The 25,194-nt window shown below is 40.0% G+C and overlaps 2 protein-coding genes across 15 annotated transcripts in view; both read left to right on the forward strand.

Moving 5' to 3' along the window:
• Nucleotides 1-360: 360 nt before the first annotated feature.
• NEK3 (NIMA related kinase 3) lies at nt 361-17,895 on the forward strand. Of its 9 annotated transcripts, none has more exons than XM_080375816.1 (17): nt 366-591; nt 4,104-4,335; nt 5,172-5,265; nt 5,478-5,575; nt 6,548-6,631; nt 7,294-7,361; nt 7,481-7,567; nt 8,679-8,733; nt 10,675-10,875; nt 11,228-11,297; nt 11,897-11,943; nt 12,826-12,928; nt 13,324-13,470; nt 14,428-14,562; nt 15,231-15,357; nt 16,279-16,373; nt 17,034-17,895. In XM_080375816.1, exons 2-16 carry the CDS (start codon nt 4,219-4,221, stop codon nt 16,343-16,345), a joined length of 1,500 nt encoding a protein of 499 aa, XP_080231942.1. In that variant the 5' UTR covers nt 366-591; nt 4,104-4,218; the 3' UTR covers nt 16,346-16,373; nt 17,034-17,895. The 9 variants fall into 9 exon arrangements, with proteins under 9 accessions (XP_080231946.1, XP_080231948.1, XP_080231944.1 ...); XM_080375817.1 differs by having other exon boundaries at nt 17,037-17,895; XM_080375815.1 differs by lacking the exon at nt 17,034-17,895 and having other exon boundaries at nt 368-591; nt 16,279-16,454.
• A 169-nt stretch (nt 17,896-18,064) lies between these two features.
• Nucleotides 18,065-25,194, forward strand: part of NEK5 (NIMA related kinase 5) — a 28,759-nt gene continuing 21,629 nt past the window's right edge. The window contains exons 1-6 of one of the 6 annotated variants that reach the window (XM_080375809.1): nt 18,065-18,538; nt 19,824-19,964; nt 21,752-21,848; nt 22,889-22,986; nt 24,911-24,994; nt 25,102-25,172. In XM_080375809.1, coding sequence (XP_080231935.1) covers nt 19,848-19,964; nt 21,752-21,848; nt 22,889-22,986; nt 24,911-24,994; nt 25,102-25,172 — 467 coding nt within the window. In that variant the 5' untranslated portion in view covers nt 18,065-18,538; nt 19,824-19,847. Of the gene's footprint in view, nt 18,539-19,543; nt 19,965-21,751; nt 21,849-22,888; nt 22,987-24,910; nt 24,995-25,101; nt 25,173-25,194 lie in introns of those variants that run through there. The other 5 variants (XM_080375810.1, XM_080375808.1, XM_080375811.1 and 2 more) reach the window with 5 other exon arrangements.

The following is a 25,194-nucleotide window of genomic DNA, read 5'->3' on the forward strand; positions in this document are numbered from 1 at the left end:
AGTTTTTTTTTCTGTCTTGAGACGTTTCCTTGTTTTTTGTTCTTGTAGTTAAAGTTTTTCTTATGCTTCCTTACCTGCCAGTTACATTTCCACAGAGAAAATACAAGGTTGAACTACAATTCATGTGGCCAAAGGCCTTGCTTATTTCAGTTGCTAGCGATAAGCTCTGGCACGAATTAAATCTCTCACTACAGTGGAGAAACCCATCGTCAATCTATTAACAGGTGATTTGTACCCTGGCTTTTGTGCAAAGTGGAGTCCAAAGAGATTTTAAATATTAACAGGACTTTCTACCAAAGGTGTGGTGTGGGGGGTTGCTGTTTATTGTTAATAAACGCCTGCTATAAGTCCTGTTAGCATGTTCAGAACGACTGGCCGCCACGGCCACACGCGGCGCCGACTCAGAGGACGGGCGGGAAAGGGGGAGCGGGCGGGACGGTCGCCCCGCCCACTCCCCCTTTCCCGCCCGTCCTCTGAGGCGGCGCCATTCCCGCCTCCGGCTCGTCTTGGCTGGGCTACGGAGGAAGGGCCGAGCCCGGCCCAGTGCTTTTCATCAGGGGAAGGCTCCGACGGTTTCCGCGGCCATCTGAGGTGAGTATCGCCTCCGCGCCTCGGGTTGAGGGCCCGGTGGGATTGAGGGGCTCGGGCTCGGGGGCGGGCTGGAGCTTGCCCCCCTCAGTGTGAGGGAGCCGTAGCTAGGAGGTGTAACTGCAGTTAACGTGAAGTGCACGGCTTCCCCTTTCCCCTGAAAAAAACACTGTTCTCCGTCATCGCTTAGGTGCTTGCAGTGTTTTCAGGGGAAGTTAATCAGCGTGTTTATTTTTCAGCCTCCAAGTGAACCGACGTTTTTACCCTTTCAGAAACAATTAAGCTCTAAGATGTCTGCTGTAAACAGCTCATCGACCCATTAAAACACCGCGTGTGCATAGGTATATACATAAAGCAATGTCTGAACTATCAATACCTTAAAAGCACCAACACTGTGAAGAAAGTATAAAGTCTGTAAATCCAGCGATAGGACATGTGGGAATAGTTCAAAGCTGTGACAGGGGAGGTTTAGGCTGGGCATTAGGAAGCATTTCTTTGCTGAGAGGGCATTCAAACACTAGAACAGACTTTCTTGGTGCACCAAGCCTGTCAGCATCTAAGAGGCATTTGGACAGTACCCTTAATGTTTTAACTTTTGGTCAGCCCTAAAGTGGTCAGGCAGTTGGACTAGATGATTGTTGTGACATGCAGAATTAAACTTTGTAACTCAGGATAGATTATAAAGCAGGTATGTTTAATTCACTGGTGGGCATCAGGGTGGATAATTCCAAAAGTACCTGCTGCCCTGACTTCTTTGTGCATGTGTGATTTAAAATATACATTCATACATATTCAATAGATGCCTGAGAATAGGTTGGGTTAGGATAATTAGTCTACCGAGAAGTCATTAACATAAGTTTCCTCCCATTTGTGCTTGTGCACTATCTCCTTGCTGGGGGTCGTGGGGGTCATTGGGGATGAAGGCTTAGCAGTCTCCCTCGCTCTGAACTTTTCACCTTCACTTTTCATGCAGACTCAGTCGTGTCTTGAGTTTCTTCCAGACCATAAAACAGGACAGATCCAGTTTTCCTATCTCAAGGATGTTCGCATACCAGTGTCTTCTTTTTGGCACATAGAGCATCCCAGGTCCACCTTATTAGTACAAAGGGCCCCAGGACCGGGCCTGATTTGCAAAGTTGTACTCTGAAGCTCCTCGCTTAATTTGCAAAGTCACACTGTGAAGCTCCTCTTTGTACATATAATGAGAATTTTAATTATTCTAAGTTTTCCGTATCCTATTAATCTAGTTATTTCTAAGCTTTCTATCAGTTGCAGGTCCCTTCCAACTGAAATATTATATTCCTATTCCTGCCTGTATCCCTATTCTTTCAGCCAGTCCTTGAGGTTTTTGCACATAAACACTGGTAACTTTTTCTGGTTTGATCCTTCTTGTGCTGTTTTAGATGAGAAATGTCACTGGAAGCTTGAAGCTTATTGTTTATATTATTTGCCTGCGAGTTTTGTTTAGCATTATGAAACAACTTGCAGAAATGAAGGTAGCAAAAAGAAGATGCTGAGTTGTAGGCTTTAGCATTCAAAATTTAAAAATGCAGAGATATGCTGTATGATACTTCAAGTTGAACTTTCTGAAGGCCTCATTTTCAGCAAAATCACAGTAGCAGTGGTTAGGAAGACTAAAGCCGTAATAGAATTACAACTGGCTGGGGACATCAGGGACAACAAGAAAAGCTTCTGTAGATACATTAGTAATAAAAGGAAAACTAGGGAAAACATGGGCCCTTTCCGGAAGGAAACAGGAGACCTGGTTACCCAGGACATGGAGAAGGCTGGGGTACTCAGTTACTTTTTTGCCTCAGTCTTCACTGGCAAGTGCTCCAGCCATACTGCCCAAATTGCAGAAGGTAAAGGCAGGAACTGGGAGAATGAAGAACTGCCCACTGTAGGAGATGATCAGGTTCAAGACCGTCTAAGGAACCTGAAGGTGCACAAGTCCATAGGTCCTGAGGGAACAGGTGGATGAAGTGGCTAAGCCTTCCATCATGTTTGAGAAGTTGTGGCAGTGTAGTCTGGAAAAGGGGACATGTAACCCCCATTTTTAAAAAGGGAAAAAAAGACCCAGGAAGCTACAGGAAAGTCAGTCTCACCTCTGGGCCCACAAGATCATGGAGCAGATCCTCCTGGCTAAGGCACATGGAAAATAAGGAGGTGGTTGGTGACAGCCAACATGGCTTCACTAAGGGCAAATCGTGCCTGACAAATTTGGTGGCCTTCTATGATGGGGTTACAGGACTGACAAGTGAGGGAAGAGCAACTGATGTCATCTACCTGGACATGTGCAAAGCTTTTGACACTGTCCTGCATGGCATCCTTGTCTCTAAACTGGAGAGGTGTGGATTTGAGGGGTAGACCACTTAATGGATGAGGAATTGGCTGGATAGACATGTCAAAGAGTTGTGGTAATGGCTTGATGTCCAAGTGGAGACTGATGATGAGTGGCGTTCCTCAGGGGTCTGTATTGGGACCGGTGATCTTCAACATCTTTGTCAGTGACATGGACAATGGGATCAAGTTCACCCTCAAGTTTGCTGATGATGCTAAGCTGTGTGGTGCAGTCAACATGCTGGACGGAAAGGATGCCATCCAGAGGGACCTTTACAGGCTTAAAGGGGTGGGCCTGTGTGAACCTCATGAATTTCAACAAGGCCAAGTGCAAGGTCCTGCATGTGGGTCAGGGAAACCTCCAGTATCAACACAGGCTAGGCTGAGAATGGATTGAAAGCAGCCCTGAGGAGAAGGACTTGGGAGTGCTAGTGGCTGAAAAGCTCAGCATAGCCCAATGATGTGTGCTTGCAGCCCAGAAAGCCAACTGAATCTTGGGCTGCATCAAAAGAAGCATGGCCAGCAGGTTGAAGGAGGTGGTTCTCCACCTCTGCTTGGCTTTTGTGAGACCCCACCTGCACTACTGTGTTCAGCTCTGGAGCCCCCAGCATGAGAAGGACATGGACCTGCAGTGAGTGCAGAGTGCAGAGGAGGGCCACGAAGATGATCAGAGGGCTGGAGCACCTCTCCTATGAAGACAGGCTGAGAGTTGGAGTTGTTCAGCCTGGAGAAGAGAAGGCTCTGGAGAGACCTTACAAGTGGCCTTTCAGAATTTAAAGAGGGCCTATAAGAAAGATGGGACAGACTTTTTAGTAGGGCCTACAGTGATAGGACAAGGGGTAATGGTTTTAAACTGAAAGAGGGTAGATTTAGACTAGATATTATTTTTCCTGTGAGGGTGGTGAGGCACTGGCACAGGTTGCCCAGAGAAGCTGTGGATGCCCCATCCCTGGCAGTGCTTAAGGCCAGGCTGGATGGGGCTTTGAGCAGCCTGGTCTAGTGGAAGGTGTCCCTGCCCATGGCAGGGGGGCTGGAACTAGATGATCTTTCATGTTCCTTCCAACCCAAATCATTCTATGATTCTATGAATCGTATTTGTGGTAATGCTGAATGGTTGTAGGTACCCACATTTATCACTCATTATTTTGCTGTTTGTTTTTTTTTTCCTCATGCAGATTATATTAACAACAAATTTCAAAAGAATGAATCAAGGTCATGATAAAGTTTAGAAGACCATCCTGTGAAAGCGAGTGTTTGAAGAGAAGTGTGTTGGACCTAGGCTTGTAAAGAATGGAAGAATACAAAGTGTTGAAAATACTAGGAGAGGGATCCTTTGGCCGAGCTCTCCTAGTTCATCATAGAATCAGTGACCAGAAGTATGCAATGAAGGAAATAAGACTTCCCATGGTAAGTGTAACACATACATCAAATCACCCACCACTTAAAAAAAACCCCCAAAACCCAAACCAATATAATTCTGGATATATTTTTGAAATCCTGAACATTTTTGCTGAGAGTTTTGTGTATTAGACAGGTGTATGGTATGGCTACTATGTAACTATGTCTGAATCAATGTTGATAATAAGTGAGGTAGCAAAATCTGATCTGTTTCAGAAAGCACCGGACTACATTTTGGGAAGTGTAGCACATAGGAAGACACTTAGAATGAAACCCCTGTTTTGCTGATGCCCTTGGCTGCATTCCCATTGATTTCACTGGATAGACATCATCTGCAACACCTAATGAGGAAATTAGCCTCATATTATTGCTGGTAATCAGTTATTCAGGTTACCTTCTCTGCACTTAGCTAAGCAAAAAAAAAATAATCACAAAATGAGAGGCACTGGCTTTATTGAGGCTGAAGTTCAGTTAATACCTGGGCACTTGGCTTTATACTGAGTTCATGAAGTATAGACTGTCAGCTGTTCCAAAGTCTTTGTGCTGCTTTGTTACATAGTTCTGCATTTTCAAAACATAAAAAGTAATTAAATAAATTAGCAAAATATCCTCTCAGATTAATAAGAAACAAAACACCACACACCTCCCCCAAAATGAAGAAGTCTTCAGCTAGTAATAAACCATAGATTAAAAAATGATGGGGTTTTCAAGTTTATGAATGTCTTATTAAAATAACTGAAGAACAATTCTTAAAAATGCTTTCCTTTTGGAAAGTGAGGTGCATCATCTGTATGTATGAAAATTTGTTAAGTGTGACATTTATATGAGCATACTTACATTTTCAGTCTTCATCTGATGTAGAGAACTCTAGGAGGGAAGCAGTGCTTTTGGCTAAAATGAAACATCCAAATATCGTTGCCTATAAAGAATCATTTGAAGGTAAATATAAAAACTTAAAATACCTTTGTTTATAGTTGCATACTCTCAAGAGATCAAGATTACTTTTATTGTTGTTTATAATACGTTATAAACAAAGTACATGTCTATTGTAATATTTAATACATAGCATGTAGTCAGAGCTTTATAGTAAAAATAACATACTTACTCCGCTAACGAAAATACTAATTATTCTTAAATTACCTAAAATTTAGCAGGTGGACATCTGTATATAGTGATGGAATATTGTGATGATGGAGATCTAATGCAAAAGATAAAACACCAAAGAGGAAATTTGTTCCCTGAAGAAAAGGTAAGACATTGTTTTGAACCAAGGACCTAGGAATCCTTTTTCATGTAAACTGAAGCATGCTGCATTGCATAACACAAATTACAGATATACGAACACCTTAAATGAAACAAGGACACTTACAGAAACATTTTTGATTTGATAATTTCCAGCAGAACAGCTGGACTGAAAGGAATAAAAGACAAATTGCTGTCTATATCTGAGAATTCTGCAGGCAGTGTGAAAAAACAGAGTTGGGTTTGCATGCATGAATTTATGCAATTAAGTAAGGATTTAACACAAACTTCAGCTGTAATGTCAAGCATGGGAAGAGGTATTGCAAATGGTAAGATAAATGAAACTAGCCAGAAGACTAAATACTTGCATTTTATGTATCAGTTAAATGTTTGAACCATTCAGCAGGCATTAACTTCTTTTATCAGATACGATATAATATTACTTAGGAGAAGGTCCAAAGTGGCATTGTAGTGATTGAAAACTGCTTCCTGCCACAGTTAGAAGCATCATCTTAATCAAAATGAAAAGACCAGTATCCTCCCCTAATATAATATTTAGGTTGGCCATACATCTCCAAGAACTTTATTTTGTACTTTTAAAAAGAATACATTTCCTTTTAGAAACAGTATGTTATCTCAGTGTGGATTTTTTTAATTTGCTAATTTACTATAAAATTGTAATTCACTTGTTTATAAAATGACCGTCAGGTAAAGTGCCATGTAGTGACTCCCTATCTTCATTATTGTTATGTATTATTAGTTTTCTAGACACAGGTAGTAAACATTTCTTCTGCCATGTTAAAATATACTTTATCTTGAAGAACTCAAGTCTTTCATGCTAACTGGGGGCCATTATGCTACAGTTACTTTTAACTGCCAAGTATTCTGAACATGCTTTTTTTTCTTAATGTTTTTTTATCTATTAGTAAAGCATTCATTATATGCAGCATTGAGCTGTTATAACTCTTACTCTTTTCAGATCCTTCATTGGTTTGTGCAGATGTGCCTGGGTGTGAAGCACATTCATGATAAACGTGTGTTGCACAGGGATATCAAATCCAAGGTGAACAAATGCAAGAGCAAGTTTTGTTGCCATTAATAAACTCTTCTGCATGCAAAAGTTCAAATCCCTCTTTCACAATTTCCTGTTACTGCTGCACGCTGTGTTTTTCATTTAGGCTTAAGAATATTAAGTAAATGAAATTGTGGAGTGTATGGAATGACATAATATTGTGGGTGTAAACATCATCCAAGTATACCTGTACCCTTCATGTCCACACTGCACCAATTGCTTGTGACAAACTGCATATAATTTAAATCAATAATAGATGTAGAAAATGTGTATGAAATATGCAGTTTGTAAATAACTTGCCTCTCACTTTTTCTTTGTTACTCTTTCCTAGCAGAAAGAGACACATTCAGAAGAAAGTGTGACCTTAGTGATTCAAGTACAGCATAGAGATAAGGCATTTCTAAACTCTGATTCTTCTCTGTTCCTGATGCTGGAGCTTTAGGCCCATATAACCTTTCTATGTCCCTTTAAACATAGTTCTTAACTTCTTTTTTTTTTTTTCTTTTGGTGGAAATGTTAGGAGAAGCAAGGAAAAGGAAATATAAGGATAAAACATCAGAAGTGATAGTCACTTTTTTGTATATACAAACTGCAGACAGAAATGTTTCCTAGAATAATGTTTAACTGTGTTAATCTATGCTCTTGAAATGCAGAACATCTTCCTCACTCAAAATGGAAAAGTCAAATTAGGAGATTTTGGATCTGCACGCCTTCTTGCACAGTATGTGGATATCTCCACTGATCTCAGTGGTGTAAAGTTTTATTTTACCACTGATAAATAGTACAGAGTTGTTAAATAATTACTTTTCATCTGGCATTTCTTCTTTGTCATTTCAATAGTCCGGTGTCATATGCTTGCACATATGTGGGAACTCCTTATTATGTTCCTCCAGAAATATGGGAAAATATGCCATACAACAACAAAAGGTATTAGTGTTTTCAGTGGTCACAAATAATGCCTGACTGATGTATGTCTTTTTATTGTTGACTCATTCTGGTTTTGTGGCTTATCCATATTTGGTTTAGAGAAGATATTGAGCTGAAGAATATTTAGAAAGAGGTAATTACAGGTTTTTTAAGATGAAAAGGCATAAATTCTTCCTTACTTGGGTAACTAAGAGTACAGTGTCTTTAGTCTTACAAGTTTGAAAACTGGTGTGCAGACCTCTCTCTGTGTTTGGGAGAGTAAATATATACATACAAACATACACACATATGTATGTATGCACGCACACATATATATATTTATGTGTTTGTGTCTTTTTTGCTGGTCTTGCTTTTTTGGCTGGTCATATTTTTTTAAGCTCTCCTTGCCAGTCCTGATAATGCAGGGATAATGGCTACAGGACTGATGACTTAGATTTATACAGCCCAGTTGTTCTGGTCTTTATGCAAGAACTTCTGAGAGCATCTTGATAGTATGGTGTTTATGTCTTCCTCCTAGACTCCCAAAATCCTAAATCACTTTACATTCCCTCCCCTAGATGTGTTCTGTGACCCTACTTGCACCTGAACCAAGTGATTTATTTTCCAGAGGAGGGAAGAAACCTTCTAGCACTTAAGTTTTTTTCTGCTCCTCTTGCAAGAAAGGCATCAGTTGCTTCTTGTGCAGGTGGCACTTTTGGTGGAAGACAATGTTTTTTTTCTCAGGAGAACTCTTAATGACAAGGCCAGAATTCCAGCTCTCAGGATTAGGATTGTGTGCCTGCCTTCTTATGTTAAGGGCCAAGGTATACAAAGGCTTTCAAGTGTGGAAGGATAAATATTTTTGCATCAAGTCATTGAAGAGGTATTCTAGGAATAAAAAGCCAACTACCACTGTATGATAGTCATCCTTTTTTTCATCTGGGTAGGATAAAATAAGATAATTTCCACTGGAGAGGTTAAACCCATAATTGTATTGGTTTTTATGGTTGCTTACATTTCTTTTTAGTTTATTCAATTCAGTTATGTACACATATTAATTTCATTTTTTCTAGGCAGGATATTAAATTGTAATTTTTGGCTCAAAATTTCTCATCTTTCTCTATACCTACAGTGATATATGGTCTCTGGGATGTATTCTGTATGAGCTATGCACTCTTAGACATCCGGTAAGTATAGTTTTATTGCTATCAAAAAAAGGTTTGGAATTCCTTAAAACTTAATTAGCAGTTAGGTGTAGTTTGGTGGATTCACGGTCAATTATATATTTGACTGACATGTTTGCTTGCTGCTTCTGAAAGAGGGAAGTATTGCTCCACCCTTCCCACCCCTCTTCCACTACATCTGTTTTTCAGCAGCTCTTGGGACCTATTGGACCCTTCTGTAAAACACTCCATTTTCTACACTGTTAGAAAGCAATTCTTTTTTTCTTTCTTGGTTAATTTTCCTCAATATCAGTGAGGTGATATGGGGCTTATTAAGGAGTCTAGCAGCTGCCAGACTGGTTCCAGATATCTGCAGGGGTATTGCAATGAGCACTGTGTTTTACAAGATCGGGATGATCACAGAAGGTGGAGGCAAGGACACTCAAAATCTTTGCTAGTGAGAATATATTGTGTGCAAGTATAGCAAAATGTAGTGAGCTATAAGCAGTTTTGTACCTTGCATCAGTGATATATCTGTTTGCTTATTTTTCAAATCAAATAAGTCACTGTCCAAGCACTATCCTGCTATTGGGACAGTGGGAGCCTTGATGGATGGTTCTGCCTTTCTGTTATTTCTGGGACGCTGTCTTTTACAGTGTTGATGCTATGCTTCTTATTTGATAACTTCCTCTGGCTTCTATATACAGACACATGGCTAACATGAGAGCCCTTATCAGGGTGTTTTGCAAGACAATGAGACCATCCTAACTTAAGGTTATTTCATCTTAGTTTTTTTTAATCATCAGTTTCCTTTCATTGAGCTAATCCTATCCCATGAAATCCTGTGTATCAGCAAAAGATTCTCTACAGCTGCAACTACTAGCAGTGCAAGAGTTTATTTTACACTGTACGTAACTGAGTGATAAAGGAGTCTGTGCATAGATGTGTGTTGACCTAAGTAGGTCTGTGGCAAGATGTTGGCAGTGTCATAGCTATTCAGGAAGTGCTCAGAGCTAAGATACCAAGGACTGAAGTATTTTTCCCTTTTCAGCAGCAGTGAAACATTATGTGTCTGGTTTTATGTGATGGTCACATGTGTTCTTGCATAATCTATCAGAGGTGATATAAAAGGATGCCGCACACCACGGATGCTTGGCACTCTGCAGCCAAGCCAGTGGGGTGTGCCACGAGAAAACTTTCTTCATGGAGATAGAAGTTCTCAGCTGTTTTCTCTCAGGCTGTTGCCATCCATAGTTATAGCTGTCCCTGCTGATACTGCAGTTGACCAATGACTTGTACTTGGAAGCAGTAATTCCTGACTGAAGATGGGTTAACAGCTGAGGAAAGTAAAAACTTCAGCCATTTCATGTAGATTTGCAAGAGGAAATTTGTACCTTTACAGGCTACTTTTGATGATTATTCTTTTTTAATCAAAGTCTGCATCTTTCCTGGCTGACAGTTTCATTCTTGCAGTTTGCTTCTGATCTCAAGTATACAAAGTAAAGCACACCAAGATGATCCAAATTTCCTCAATGCCATATTCCTATTAAAATAAAATTTGAACAATCCTAAATTTATTGGAGTAACTCCCGCCTGGTTTCCAGTTGTACAGGTTAGTTTGCAATGTCTGTTATGCTCTGGTTTTAGACAAACTTTCTATGCAAACTATGACATTTTCATTCTCAGCAAATTTCTGTCAGTGTTAACATAATCAAAAGCCTATGTAATAGCCCTACAAAATGTAAAGCTACTGATGTATTGACTCAGGGTCATCATTCCCCACCTCTGAAACAGCCCTGAAACTGTCAGACTGTGTTCCAAATCAGTATGGTAATAGGCAGCCTACGTAAATACATACCAAGCATTTTTATGTAATAGGTGTTAAGGTTGGTCTTAAATTGTATCAGCTTTTTTCTACCTTATGCTTAAGCTCCATGCTCTAATGTTTGTTTGTTTTTAATGCAGTTTCAAGCCAACAGCTGGAAACAGCTCATCCTTAAGATATGCAAAGGGTCCTATAATCCACTACCATCTCATTATTCCTATGAACTTCATTATTTAATAAAACAGATGTTTAAGAGAAATCCCCAGAATCGTCCATCAGCCAGTACTATTCTTGCAAGAGGTTCCCTAACCAAACTTATAAAAAATTGTTTGCCTTCTGAGGTACGATATATTCTTTATCTCTAGATTTAAGCAACAGTATGTACATTTTAGATACTAAATCAGTTTCTTTTGTAGTTTGTTAGTGTATCACAATATGAAAAGTAGTGTTGTGTAGGTCCTACTCTAAAAGCCATAAATAGAGCTGTAGACTTCTCAGAAAACAGTTTTTAGAAGGGTTTGTTTTGAAAATAAAAGTTGAATATTGACATGATGCTGCTAAAATTAAATATTGTTAGCTGTTATCCATTACAATGCTTTTATATAGCGAGTTTATTTTTAACAAATAGCATATACTGTAATTTAAGAAAGTTTAAAATGGTACAATATTTGCATCTCTTCATACATATTCCAGATGGCAAATGAATTTGACCAGGTATTAAAGGAAACCAAGAAACTTGAAGGCAATGCAGCAAGGCCAAAGGGTAAGTCAGCAACATTTTTATTTATGTAAGAAATTATAAAATGGCTAGGAATTGTAAGATCTTAAACACAGCTAGAAACAGTATTATATGTTCAAATCCACTTTTAATTATTTCAAAATCTAATATTATTGAATCTATATGGAAAAATGCTTGAAGGGCATAAATTATATTCCCACATGAGAAGTACAGTGCAAAGCTGCAATGCATACATTGTAGGTCTTAAGATTTGTGTTAGAATTAAACTTTTCAATTTTAAAATAGTCAAACCTTTCAGCTGTTGCATATATGTTAAATATGATGGTGCTTTCTTTCCCAGAACACAGTGAAGCAAGTTATTTTCATTATTTAATTTTTAGAGAGAATGTTGGATTTTTTTCTTGTGCATAAATTTAGTTACACCAAAATTTGTACACATTTGGAACTCAATAGTAGAGGGACTCCCTGTTGAGAATGAGCTATGTTGACTGAATTGTGAAGAAGCTTTCACATAATTTTCATTGCTTGGTTCAGTGCTGTTGCTGTCATACCTCTAGAATACCACTGTACTACAAATGCTTGCTAAAGGCATTAACTCTTGAATCTGTTCCTTAATGTATCAGGTAATGTCATGGCTGCTGGAAGCTCAAATAATAAGAAAGAAAATAGGGTAAGTATTCAAATATACATATAATATTTGTATTTTAGTAATTTAGAATGTTCTGTATTACAGAAAAGTTCATATGGAAATTTATTAGTATGCTGAATCATAGATCAGCCTACTAGGTCAGCTGTCGTCTGTGTTCAAATTACAGAGTTTTCATGTGCATTTCCCATGTAACATTTTTATGCTTCCCATTAGTTTAGTTTCAAAGAGGATTTCGTTATAGCCCTGTCAAACCCTGTGCCCCCAAAAAAACCCTCTCCTATTTTTCTAAGTTTTGGGATACTGCAAAAATTGATGCATTTTCTTTGCTTTAGGGGCACATTTTGAACACGCTGCTGTGAAAATGGTCTAATCTGGACATAATCTTCAGTAGGTTTTAGGGCCCATGTGAGATTTCAGGTGAGGAGAATTAAGTCACAGGTGGCCAAGAAGTCATCCATGGGTACATTACAGCACAGCCTAGTGCAGCCTTGTTGAGTATATTTTTCAAAACATGTTGCCAGTAGCACTTCTTTTTTTTCTTTTGATAAACCTGTCAGTCTGAGGAGCTTAATATTTGGGTGTATCTTCCTTTCCCTGGGAGTATGACTCATTTGTCTTTATATTGCTGCTGTTCTTAAATGTAAAAAAAACCAACTGCAAACTGCATCAAGTAACTACATATGTGTAACTTGAAACATGTCAAAAAATGGCACGCAGTGTGAAATGCAGTGCAGTAATACATACAGTGCAATTGCAATTGGCTTCATGGTGTCAGTGGATTCATTTTCAGACCTTTAGACCACCCATTTTACAGCAAAACTCAAATAATGCCATGTTAATGTTATGGCTTTGTTTTTCTTGACAACAAGGATAATGATTAATACAGTCTTTATTCTTTTAAAGCGAAGTAAAGATGAAAGTAGCAAGCATAGCCCCTTAGAAAGGAAAAATATTACTAAGGATTTGAGTGAAGGCATAAAGGAACAAACGAAGTCCAATGAAAAGGGTAAGTTGTACAGTTTTAAGACTGATGCGTTTCCCTCTGTGTGGTGATATCTAAATGTCAGCGATCCAGCTGTTTAAACAGGTAGAGCATACAAGTCTGCACCTATAGAAAACCATGCCACTGTTACTTCTGTGATGATATTGATTCTTACTGCTTATCTGAGATCTAAAAGAAAAATTTAAAAAAAACCAATCTTGGCCAAAGGATTAGAAAATGACTGAAAACATTTGGTGTAGAGTAAATGTATGGTGAACTCTTACCAAGTTCGGATTTGTGCCCATAGAATCAGATATCACTGTCAGCGAAGTGCTGTATGCTTAGTACGAGTTTGCATGGACAGAGAATGAAGTTAGATACTGTTTATCATCCTTTTTTTGTTGTTGTTGCAATTGCAGTAGAAACTTCTGATGTCGTCCCAGGAATTACTGATGTGTCACATCCCCACAGGAGGCAATGGGAAAAGAAGATATCCAATACTGTAGTGGATATCCTGGAAAATGCATCCTTGCTTTCCTCCAGTTTTACATCGGAAGAGGCTAAAAGTAAGATTTAATGAAATACGGGTTTAATTCAAGTAATATCAGTGATTCTTTACAGATTTTAAAAGCCAAAACTTTACAGGGCATATTTAAAATGATGTCAAAATAATTTTAAAATATTTAGTAACAAACACTCAACAAGTCCACTGTGCTGAAGAGAATTTCTTAGTGGTCTTGTGTGACAAGAGGACTGCAAAGAGCAAGAAAGCCACAGATAACATTAGCAACCCTAGAATTACAATCATTGCTAAGAAATTGTCCTATCAACCCTTCTCTTAGTATACCATTTGTGGGGGTAACACTGAGGAATTAATCTGATGCAGAATGCCGCTGCCTGTCTTTCATTAGGAGCATATAACATCCATACCACTACTTCTGTTGTCATTTAACATACAGATAATGCCAATGACAAGAACTATTAATGATATACTTCAGATGTGAGGCAGAGATTTTGCTTCCACATCAACAGCTTTTAATTAGAACACGTAACATGGGGTTTCTCCTGAAAAATGTTTCGGTTTTGAAATGCCCTATACTGTATGCAATTAATATTATTATTTTATGTGATTATGGATACGTATTCTAAGTAAATGTGAATAGATGCTATTGAAATAAATAATCAAGATATGAGTAGTTAGAAAATTCCCAAGCTGTGGTAGGAACGTTACATGATAATTATATGCAGGGCAAGGGAAGAGGACAGAAGAATGCATGTATTCAGGTGTTCTGCTATTAAAAGGCACTCCCTGATAGCAGAAGGTTCCACTGTGGCCTTCTGACATTTTCTTTCCTCTTAATGTTGGTAATGTCAGCCTCAGTGTGTTGAGAGGTCAGTGGTGCTGCAGACAGAAACATCTAGACTCTTTTCTTCCTGTATTTCTCTTTTGAATATGGTCTTTGTAATCAATGCTGCTAATGCGATTTTATGTAAGTAGTATTTATTAATGATTTTATACCTAGGTGGCTGCGTTATAAACTACAGTGAAAACAAGCCACGTAAGCAGTGGAACAAGGAAACTCCTCAGACCCTGATGGACATTCTCAGTAACGCAGATGTCAGCTTAGCATTTAAAACATACACAATTTATAAACCAGGTAAATCCCCAGTTTGTGAGCAAACATTTTTGCAAACAGGTTTATTAATAAAGACTGTTGGGGTTTTTTTTTACATGCATAGCCCCTATGTATAGAGATTGTGCATTTGAATTCATGTCCCAACAGGCTGTTTCAGGTTTTTTATTTACCAGATGAAACGTGGGCTCACAAAAAGCCAGGTTTAGAATTTACAAGTGACTGTACATCTCTACTACATCTCTTTATGATGGACTTTTACTTGCAGCTCAATAGCTGAATGAGGTTGTGGCAAAAATGCAGCCACTGTAGAGCCCTATGTTCCCCATCCTGCTAAGCAGCCTGGTGTATGTGTTAGGGAGGTGCAATAAAATACACGGTAGCCCCATCAGGTAAACCCACCTTCACGAAATCAGTAGTGCCTTATCTTGATGACAGGATGGTAAGATGTCACAGCTAAACATAACTGTCATCTATAGATGTGCACAGCCACAGTCGTAAATACTTGTTCTGCACATCAGCTGCACTATTATCTCCCCACTTAGAATAGGTAACAGCTTGTACTGGGATCTGCTAAGAACCACAGGCAAATTAGAAAGACTATATCATATTCATATTCTTAATAATTTTATTTTGAAAATTAAAGTATTTTGGTAACATTTTCTAACTTTTTAATTTTTGTGTTTCAAAAGCTTCTGAAAATATATTAAAAGGTCCACTTTCTGATGAAACTGAAGCATCTGATGAAGTAGACGGTGAACATGAAGCTATTGTCATAGATTCTGAGAGACTGGAGCCTAGATCCGATGACGATGACACGTATGTCCAAATGACATCCTTACATTTTTGTTTTCTTTGGTTCCTCAAAGTGATTCTTCCAAAAAGACATTCCTCTGAGAAAAATCAGTATTTTTCTCAGCATCTAAATCCATCCCTCTCCTACATAATGATACTAACATTTGATGGTATTTGATATCTTACAGGTTTTCTTTGCTATATTTATGGTTATCGATGATGTTGAGATTAAACAAGTTGCTTGTTATTAGCAGATTGCTAATAATTTGCTGATGACTTTGCAAAAATGAAAGCACAAGATGCAATTAGATCCACAGGAAAGTGCAAAACCTTCTTGCATGAAACATCTTTGCACTCTGACCTTGGAATCATAACCAGTGGCAAAACCACTTGCCTAGCAGTATGTTTGCTGTATGTGTGTACTCTTTCATGCACAGTGCAATAAAATCACTTTGGTACCTTATTACTGAGACATGTTTGTAGAAACTTTTTAATGTTGGTGACCTACTTCTGGCTTTGAAAGAGCAGAGTGTACATCAACACACTCTGAACAGAAATACTGTATTTTACAGATGCGTGTATGATTTGGGGGGGTTCTTGGGTTCTCAGAATCTCAATTTATGTCATTGTTTATTTCTGTGGCACTTGGAGATAAACTTCTTAGGCATGTATTACCGCAGTTCAGCTGCCAGCTATTAATATCAACACATTTGCAGTCTCCTAGATGCATTTGCTTTTGCTTTTGATAAAACTTATTTGGGTAAATTCAAAAGAGAACATCTATTGGGTCCTTAATCACCATGCTTCAGGAAATAAGTCTCTCATGTTGATATTTTTAACATAATTGTTCCTAGTTGTAGGGTAATTTTTTTGGGGGGAAAGCAAATACAGATTTATAAATTTGTATTTTGTTTTGCAAAATAACATTCTGAAATCTATTTTTAGGGACTTTGAGGAAGATGACCCAGACTGGGTGTCAGAACTGAAAATGATATTGAAACACAGTGACTGAAAACTTGAATTTACCTACAACAACTGAGGTTAGGCTTGCCAGTATTTATAATCCAAGTTATTGTTGTTAATAGTTGCAGTTATTAATAAAATTATTTCAGTCAAAAAAATCTGAGTGGGCATGTTTTCTGCATCACAAAACGAAGGGTGGAAAATGCATGACAAACTTTTTTAGCTGGAACACTTTCAAATAACTAAATAAGCCTAGATATTAAATGTATTTTGAGTTGGTAATAGCTTTGCAGAAATGTTTAGTCGAAAGCATTAGCACTAATAGCATTGTTCAGATTGCCTCCTTGTCATGTTTCAAAGAGATGGTGTAACACTATGAGAATGTGTAAAGTTTTAATCCCTGACCACATACAGAAATATTACATTGTGGTGGGTTGACCCTGGCTGGACACCAGGTGCCCACCAAAGCTGCTCTGTCACTCCCCTCCTCAGCTGCGCAGGGGAGAGAAAATATAACAAAAGGCTCACGGGTCCAGATAAGGACAAGGAGAGATCACTCATCCAGTAGCATCATGGGCAGAACAGACATGACTTGGGGAAATTAGTTTTATTTATTACCAATCAATATTAGATTGAGATAATGAGAAATAAAACCAAATCTTAAAACACCTTCTCCCCACTCCTCCCTTCTTCCTGGGCTTAACTTTACTCGTCATTTTCTCTACCTTCTCCTACAGCAGCACGGAGGGACAGGGAATGGGGCTGCGGTCAGTTCATCACATGTTGTCCCTGCCACTCCTTCTTCCTCAGAGGAGAACTCCTCACACTCTTCCCCTGCTCCAGAGTGGGGTCCCTCCCACGGAAGACAGTCTTCTGTGAATTTATCCAGCGTGGGTCCTTCCCACGGGCTGCAGTTCTCACACTCTGCCCCAGCCGGGTCCCCCCACGGGTGCTGTCCTTCAGGCACAGCCGGCTCCAGCCAGGGTCCCCCCGGGGTCCCCAGCCCCACCAGCAAACCTGCCCCAGCCCAGGCTCCTCTCCCCGCGGGGCCACAGGCCCTGCCAGGAGCTGCTCCAGCGTGGGCTGCCCACGGGTCACAGCCTCCCTCGGGCACCCACCTGCTCCACCATGGACCTCCACAGGCTGCAGGGGCACAGGCAGCCTCCCCGTGGGCTGCAGGGGAATCTGCTCCAGCGCCTGGAGCACCTACTGCCCCTCCTGCACTGACCTGTGGGGGGGTGTCTGCAGGGCTGTTTCTTTCATGTATTCTCACTCCTCTCTTTGGCCTCAGTTGCAGTTTTCCCCTTCTTCAAAATACGCTATCCCAGAGGGGCTACCACCATCGCTGATGGGCTCGGCCTTGGCCAGCGGTGGGTCCATCTCGGAGCCGGCTGGCACTGGCTCTGTGGGACAAGGGAGAAGCTTCTGGCATCTTCTCACAGAAGCTGCCCCTGTAGCCCCTGCCACCTCGCCATGCAAACCCAATATGTACATAGTAGGAATAACTGATCTTGTCTGAAGGGCATGTTACGGAAAATGTTTAGCTATGCTACATATCTGAGCCTTGAGATCATGCAATTATAAATCCTGTGAAAACTCTTTGAGGCTGAGCTGTTACCTTAATGACTTCAGTCGAGATTTTTATATATGCCATTGCATGTGTGGAAGGAGGCTAACTGTTGGTAAATAAGGATGACTTTTCCAATTTTGATGAGGAGACACAGTCCTGCTGCAGAAAGCGTTATTGGCCGTGTGGGTTTGTGCTCTGTGCTGGCTGCTGCATACTGGATAGTTTCTCGAGAGAAGCACAGCAGGGTAGAGCAGAAACACTCTCAGCAGAGTTCTGGGGAAGCTGTTCCAGTCTGTGTCCACGTAATAGATACTGTTAGAGAATAACACACCAGCAAAGCTGTAGGAAATCTGTGGATCTGGTACGGCGACCTTTCACAGCGCACCTGCCGCGCTGCCCGCGGGCGGGTACGTGACTCCGCCGCGGGTGCCAGACCTTGCGGCAGCCGAGATCTTCCTTCGGGCCGCCCCAACCCCTTTACGGGCCACCCGCGGCGACAGCCGCTCGTCGCGGGGGGAAGGCGCGGTCTGGCTGAGGGGACTAATGCTCCCGCTGCTCCCGGCGGGGCCCCGCCGCCCCGGGGCTGGCCGCGGGCGCTGCCGCCACACCTCCGCCGCGGGGGCTCCTCCTCCTCTGGCCCTCGGCGGCTCCGGAGCGGCGGAGCGCTCGCAGGTACCGCGTCCCCCGGCGGCGGGCCGGGCCGCAGTCGCGGGAGGCCCCGGTAAGGGCTGCCCGCCCGGCGCCATGGCGACGGCGGCACGGCCGGGGAGAGGAGGGCGGCGGGGAGCCACCCCCAGCGCGGCCAGCGGAGGGGCACCCGGGCCGCCAGAGGCGCCTGCCCCAGCCCCCGGGCGGGAGGCTGCGGACCGCCACGCGTGGCTCTGTGTCGGCCCTGCTGCGAGGTGGTCCCCCGCGGCGTGTGGTGGCCGTCGAGCCCCGCCGCCCTGCCCGAGGCCTGGCCCTGCCGGCCGCGCCTCCCCGGCGCCCCGCTTCCATCGGGGTGCCCGCAGGGGCAAGGCCCAGGGCGGTGAGGGGCCTGGCGGTGCCGCGGGCCGAGGGCAGCCGGGGGTGCGGGGGCAGCGCACCCCCGTCCCGGGGCAGCCCCTCACGCCTGTGCGAGCCCGGCCGCCCGGTGTGGCACCTTCCCGGTAGCGGCTGCGAGCAGCAGCTGGCGCTGCCCCGAGCGCCCGAACCGTGAGTGCCTTGGGGTCACCCAGCGCCTCGGGAGCTGCCAGCATCGAGCCCCCCCCCCGGCTCCCGGGGCAGCTACACGGCTTGCCTGGCCTGCCTGGGGGGAAAGCCTGGCAGTAACTTAGCGAATCTCCCTTCCTACAGCTCAGGCCAACGAATAAGAACAGGTTTATACCGGCTGCTCATATTTATGTGTCCAAGGTTGCTTATGGATACGCTGCAAGTACCCGGTGACATTACTGTTTCTGCCAGAGGCTTCCAGACGGCTGCTGATGCCCGACGGCTCTTGGCAGTGGGCTCCTGCAAAATGCAGCGGCTTTCCATTTTGCTGCCAACATTAGGTCACGTTAGTTGAAACTAAATCAACATGAAATAGATTATAATTTTATTTTTTTCCATTAAAAGAACAATTCTGCAGTATTGTTAACTTCAGGAAACAATGAGCCAGACTTTGCAAAATCATATCATGGTCTTACATAGCACTTTACTGTTTTAACCTCATGGTGTGCTAAGACTAAGCTTCACACTTTATGACACACTCATAAACTTGCTGCTTGTTCAAAGTGTAGATCAGCAATAAATTGCAGACTTCCAGGAGGTGGCATTTTCAGGAATAATCAACATCAGAAATAAAAATGTGATAAAAGGTAACAAAAATGTGACGAAAATGACAGTCTTAAAAGGTAGTGTCCGTTTCAGTAGTGCAAACTCAGATGTTACAGCATTGACTACATGCAATATTCATTTGGGGACCTTTTTGTTTTAGCCACTGCTTTAAGACGAAGACACCATGGATAAATACGAAATCATTAAAAAAATTGGAGAAGGATCTTTTGGCAAAATATTCCTGGCAAAGGGAAAACTGGATAATGAGCAGTGTGTTATCAAAGAGATCGATTTAACTAAGGTAAACCAGCAAAACCTGGATGGTAATGGTAGCTATTTACCTGATTGTGCTACTTGCATTTAGCTAGGGTATGAACTTGGGTTATGTTTTGTCTCCTTTAGAGTTCCATCTTGATTATATAGAGTTAAACTTTCCAAAGACTGTATGCTTTGCTAATTTAGTGATTTTGCAATCATAGACAAAACAGGTATTTTGACATTAAGTCTTTACTTTTTACTGCATTTTTGTTCTTTTCAAAACTTCTCTCTACTTAAAATGTGTGACACTACCTAATTCAAATTTTATAGCAGATGATTCAACTACGATGAAACTTTTGCCGCTGAAATAACAGATCACAATTTTGTCATACATTTCCTTAAGCTTTTTCATTTCCTTTTTTTCCCTCTCATCCATATTTTCAGACATGAGTAATTCACAACGGAGTCTTTTCAGTTCTCCCTTCTGTTTATGGCAGTTGGATTCATCTCATCTAATTTTAAACTTCCATTCTGTTGCTGTCAGCATCTGAGCTGTTTGGCTAGACTTGCTTTCTGGGAGAACAAGAGAAATAAGTATTTTTAGGAAGCTGTTGATCGTGTGTATTTTAGACTTCTGTTTTAGAATGAGCTGAATCGGCCCACAAAAGCGCTCTTTGTTGAGTACAGAGGCAGGTTCGGGTCACTAGCTCTGGTATTAGAGGAATACCATTCCTATATCTAGTTCCAGAAAGCCAGGCAATTAAACTCCCTGTGATTTCAATAAAGGGATTTCAACGGTCAATTTCAGTGAGTGCCTGCATGCTTTTGACAGGTCCTTTGCTATTCTGGGCCACACTAGTGAATTTCTAATATATTAGAAAATTATAATAAATTTGAATGATTTTTTATACAACTGTTCTAGAAAGAGCTGTATAACTTCCAGTTGCAAACCCAGAAAAATTGATATGCCGGTAATGACAGCTAAATAAAAAAAATAATTTATCTTTATGCTCATAACCAATAAAAATGATGCATTTCTAATCTTAGATTTTGATGTATGCAAAATAGAAAAATGGAAGTTAATAAAATATTGTTGTGGATCCCACTCATTCAAAAACCAGAAGCTGGATACAGAAAATTACTACCTTGAAGTCATAAGAATTATTTTATATGGTAAAGTGTGTTTCATTCATTTTCTGACTTCTGAATCTTTGAGGATTACATTTCAAAGTTATTTTGTAAGAGTGAGGGTAAGAAACTTTCTATAAATACAAGAGAATGTTCTAATGGATAGGTACTTAGAGACATGAATTTTTTAGAAGTAATGTCGATGAAAGTGTGATCACAATGAACCAAATAGAAGTTTTCCATTTAATGTAACAGGGCAAAGAGTTTGTCCGAAAAGTTGCAAGAACTAACAACACTGTAAAATGAAGGACGTTTTTTCTTTTTACTTCATTCTTTTGAGATCACCTATATTAGGAATAAAGAATCATCTAGACCCTTATTTTTTTAATACTTAAGGGAAGTCTAACTTTAGAGTTTAACTATTCATCAGGTAGCTTAGCAATAGCATTTGTGTAAAAAGTTTAAAGGTGTACATTTGCCTGTTTGTAGAATATCATAAGTTGTTCTAACTTTGGTAATATTCTGATATATTTCCAAGCAAGCACTGCAAATTGCTATTTTACATCTCATTTTATAATATTTCTGCATCCCCTTGGTACACAGTCTTTTTGTATTTGTGGGACTGGTTTGAAAACAATGTAACTATTTTGTAAAAGAGTTAATTATATTATTGCTAGCATATAGTTACTTCATTCCTTGTAGATGCCTGTGAAAGAAAAAGAAGCCTCTCAGAAAGAAGTTATTCTTCTGGCCAAGATGAAGCATGCAAATATTGTAACCTTCTATGCTTCTTTGCAAGGTTTACTTTTAAACATTTTTCTTTTATTTGTGATTATAGGCAGCCAAACTTACCTTGTTAATATTGTCCAACATTAAGCCTGTCCCCAGCCCCTTACTCACCAGTGGGAACATGTCCCAGTTCCTAAAAATGAACATAAGGAATCAAATTCAGTCATCACTTGCCCTCTCCATATGTGTGGGCGGGACCTAAGGTATTGTGGCATGAATGCTAGGTCCTGGCGTGTCTGCATTGCTTAAGTTGGACTTTAGTCTTGATCTTCAACAGAAGTCCAGAGTTTAATGAGACTTTCCTAGGAGGTTCAATGGAAGAAGAGAGCTTTTGAGTATAGCAAGAAACAGGCCCTGTTGGTCTTTTGTTGTGAGCCATGTTTTGAGGTATCACTCAAGGATACAGAATTCTTCAGGACTGAAAGAGAGAGAAGGAAGTCAGTTCTCCATAAAGCTAAATCCCAATATTTATTTTTCCTGCTGACATCTGTCATAAGCAATGCCTTATGTAATGAATGCTATAGTTACAGCTTGTGTTCAAATTGTTTTCTGTGATCAGGACTGTAAATGTTTTAAGGGACACATAAATCTGGTAGTCTTCTGGACCCCAGAGAGGTAACAATAGGGTGAGTTTCCATACTAAGTGGCCCCTGCTGTTTATTTCTGCTGTTTGGACGCTGTCTCCTTTTAACCTTTTCCCTAAGCCTAACTGTATATTTGGTAATTATTGGGGAACAACCTCAGCTGTGATGCATTCTACTAAGCATTGCCTGTAAGAACATTTGTCTTTCTATCAGTGTGGTCTTTTGAGGATTTTCTCATGTATTTAAGATTTTTGTGAATCTCCATTTAAATATATTTTCACATCTTAGTTTTGCATCAGGTTTCACTGGAAGTGTCCATTTTTTCTTGATTACTCTTTGAAATGGAGGCATAGGTAGAGATTTAACTACTCCCTTTTGAAAGAAGGACTGTATAGAATAAACAGAATTTATTGCTGTATTAACGAGTAATAAAGGAATAAAGGAAAAATTATACTTTTCCTTTCAGAAAAGAACAAGCTATATATTGTGATGGAATACTGTGATGGTGGAGACTTAATGAAGCGGATAAATATGCAGCATGGAGTGCTCTTTGATGAGGACCAGGTGAAAGAAGATATATTTAGAGGAAAGAACATATCATGTAAAACATATGGTTTGAATTGTCCGGTACTAGCTACTGTTTCTTTTCTGGCCTATTAAAATTATTGAATGTTTTAAAGAAACTTCGGTAATTTTAATGGGAGTTTAGAGTTTGTGTTTCACACTGCTGTGAGACCTTAAGTTAATTCATTAGCAGTATTTTGATGCCATTTTTATCCACCCTCCCTCCCACTGCTGCTTCCATTGTGGATGTACTTTTTCTTCGTATTAGTAGTACACCTACTAAGCCATACTTTCTTTTAAATGGTATTTTAGAATTATTGGGTGATATATTACATATGAATTCTTCATTTTATGCTATTTGCATCATGACATATCCTGCTTTATATTGAAATCAGTGGTAAATCTCTCATTCTTTTCATTTGGGTCAAGATTTCTCTGATGCCATTTAAATAGTTAAACCAGCACAGAGAAACAAGCCCATACATCTGATTGCATTTGAACCATCTTCACTTACATTTTATTTTGTAAATAGGTGAGTAAGATAAGTACTGCAATTCACAGAAACAGAATTTCCCACTATTCCTTACTTACTCATCTTTTTTTACTAACTCTTAAGCTTTCTGAAGGAAATTTTCTCTTACATATTGGACTTAGTGTAATGAGCTCCGAGGTTATTTAATCCTGCATAGTCTTCTACTTTTGCATGTACAATGAAAATTTACCTACAAACTAGACAGGTAGTATCAAACCTGTTAGTGGAAATATACTCTAGAGCATAAGAGTGGGGGAAAAAAGAAGTGTTAGTAAAAGAAGAACTCCTTAGTGTAGAAGTTAGTTGGAAGTGAATTACTGGTTCAATAATAATGAATTTTAAGATCCTATTGGGAGCCATACTAGAGGTGGAGAGAACATGAGAGCAAATAGAGGACAAAACCACATATCATGAAAACACAAAAGAGAGAACTGACATACAAAACCCCTTGACAATGAGACAGAATAATACATATCCAAAGAAACTGAAAGGAAGTACAGACAGAAGAATGGATTACAGAACATGTAAATATATAAATATATATAGAACATATAAAGATACATCTGCCAGTCAAGAAAGGAAAGAAAATTGCCCAGTGTAACATCATGTTAAAATATCTATATTTTCAAATGTATGCCTAAGAAAGTATCATTTGTGGCATCAGCCCTATTCAGGAAATCATCTGCTTAATGTGAAGCATTAACTAAGTAGAAGATTATTACTTGAATCACAGTCTTTCATGGCCATCAGTTTTCCTAAATAGAGAAGCATGTAAACACATTGTATTTTTGTTTCTGAATTGAGTCCAAAAGTCCTTATTCAATAAAACACATGTATAGTTGAAGTTAAATAATATGCTTAAGAGCTGTACTGGGTCAAGGATAAACCCGTGTGCTTACTTATTATGCAGTTTTTTTCATACCTGCATTTCACCACATTTCAGTCCTTCACTCTTTTTTTCTGTTTTTTTCTGGACCACATTCAGTAAGAGTACTAATATTATACCTGGGTTGTTTGACTTCCACCACTGAGGATTAAGAAGCACCTCCCAGTTCTGTCTCGGTTGTTATCTGAACTCACTCATTTCTAAATAAAAGTCTAGTATTCTTAGTGTCCTTTGATGTGATTCTTCAGTCCCTGTTCAAGTACTTGTCCTGTCACAGTCACTGAAAACTTGATGAGGATAAGGGAAGTAGAGCCAGTATCTGTTTTCATTTAGTTTTGTGATAGCACTAAAAAAGGAAAGGAAAAGTCTATGACATTAATTTTAAAAGTATTAATTTTTACATTTTACATTGCATATGCTCTACATATTTTAGATTTTGTTGTTGTAATTGGACATTAGAGTCACACGAATTTATAGGTATCTGTTCCCTTTAACTTTCACTGCAGATTCTGAGTTGGTTTGTGCAGATCTCCTTGGGCTTGAAGCATATTCATGACCAGAAGATTTTACACAGAGATGTAAAAGCAGAGGTAGTAAAATTAGTATCAGAAAGGGGGTGATTTTGTCTTGTAAAAAATATGCTTAAGAAGCTCTGCCATGTTTTCTTTTCACATACAAGTTTTGCTTTTATTTGCAGAACATTTTTCTTAGCAATAATGGAAAGGTAGCAAAACTTGGGGACTTTGGCATAGCAAGACAGTTGAAAAGGTAAGCACCTTTTTTAACTAGT

This window comes from Falco punctatus, assembly GCF_963210335.1.
Source record: "Falco punctatus genome assembly, chromosome: 2".
Taxonomy (NCBI): domain Eukaryota; kingdom Metazoa; phylum Chordata; class Aves; order Falconiformes; family Falconidae; genus Falco; species Falco punctatus.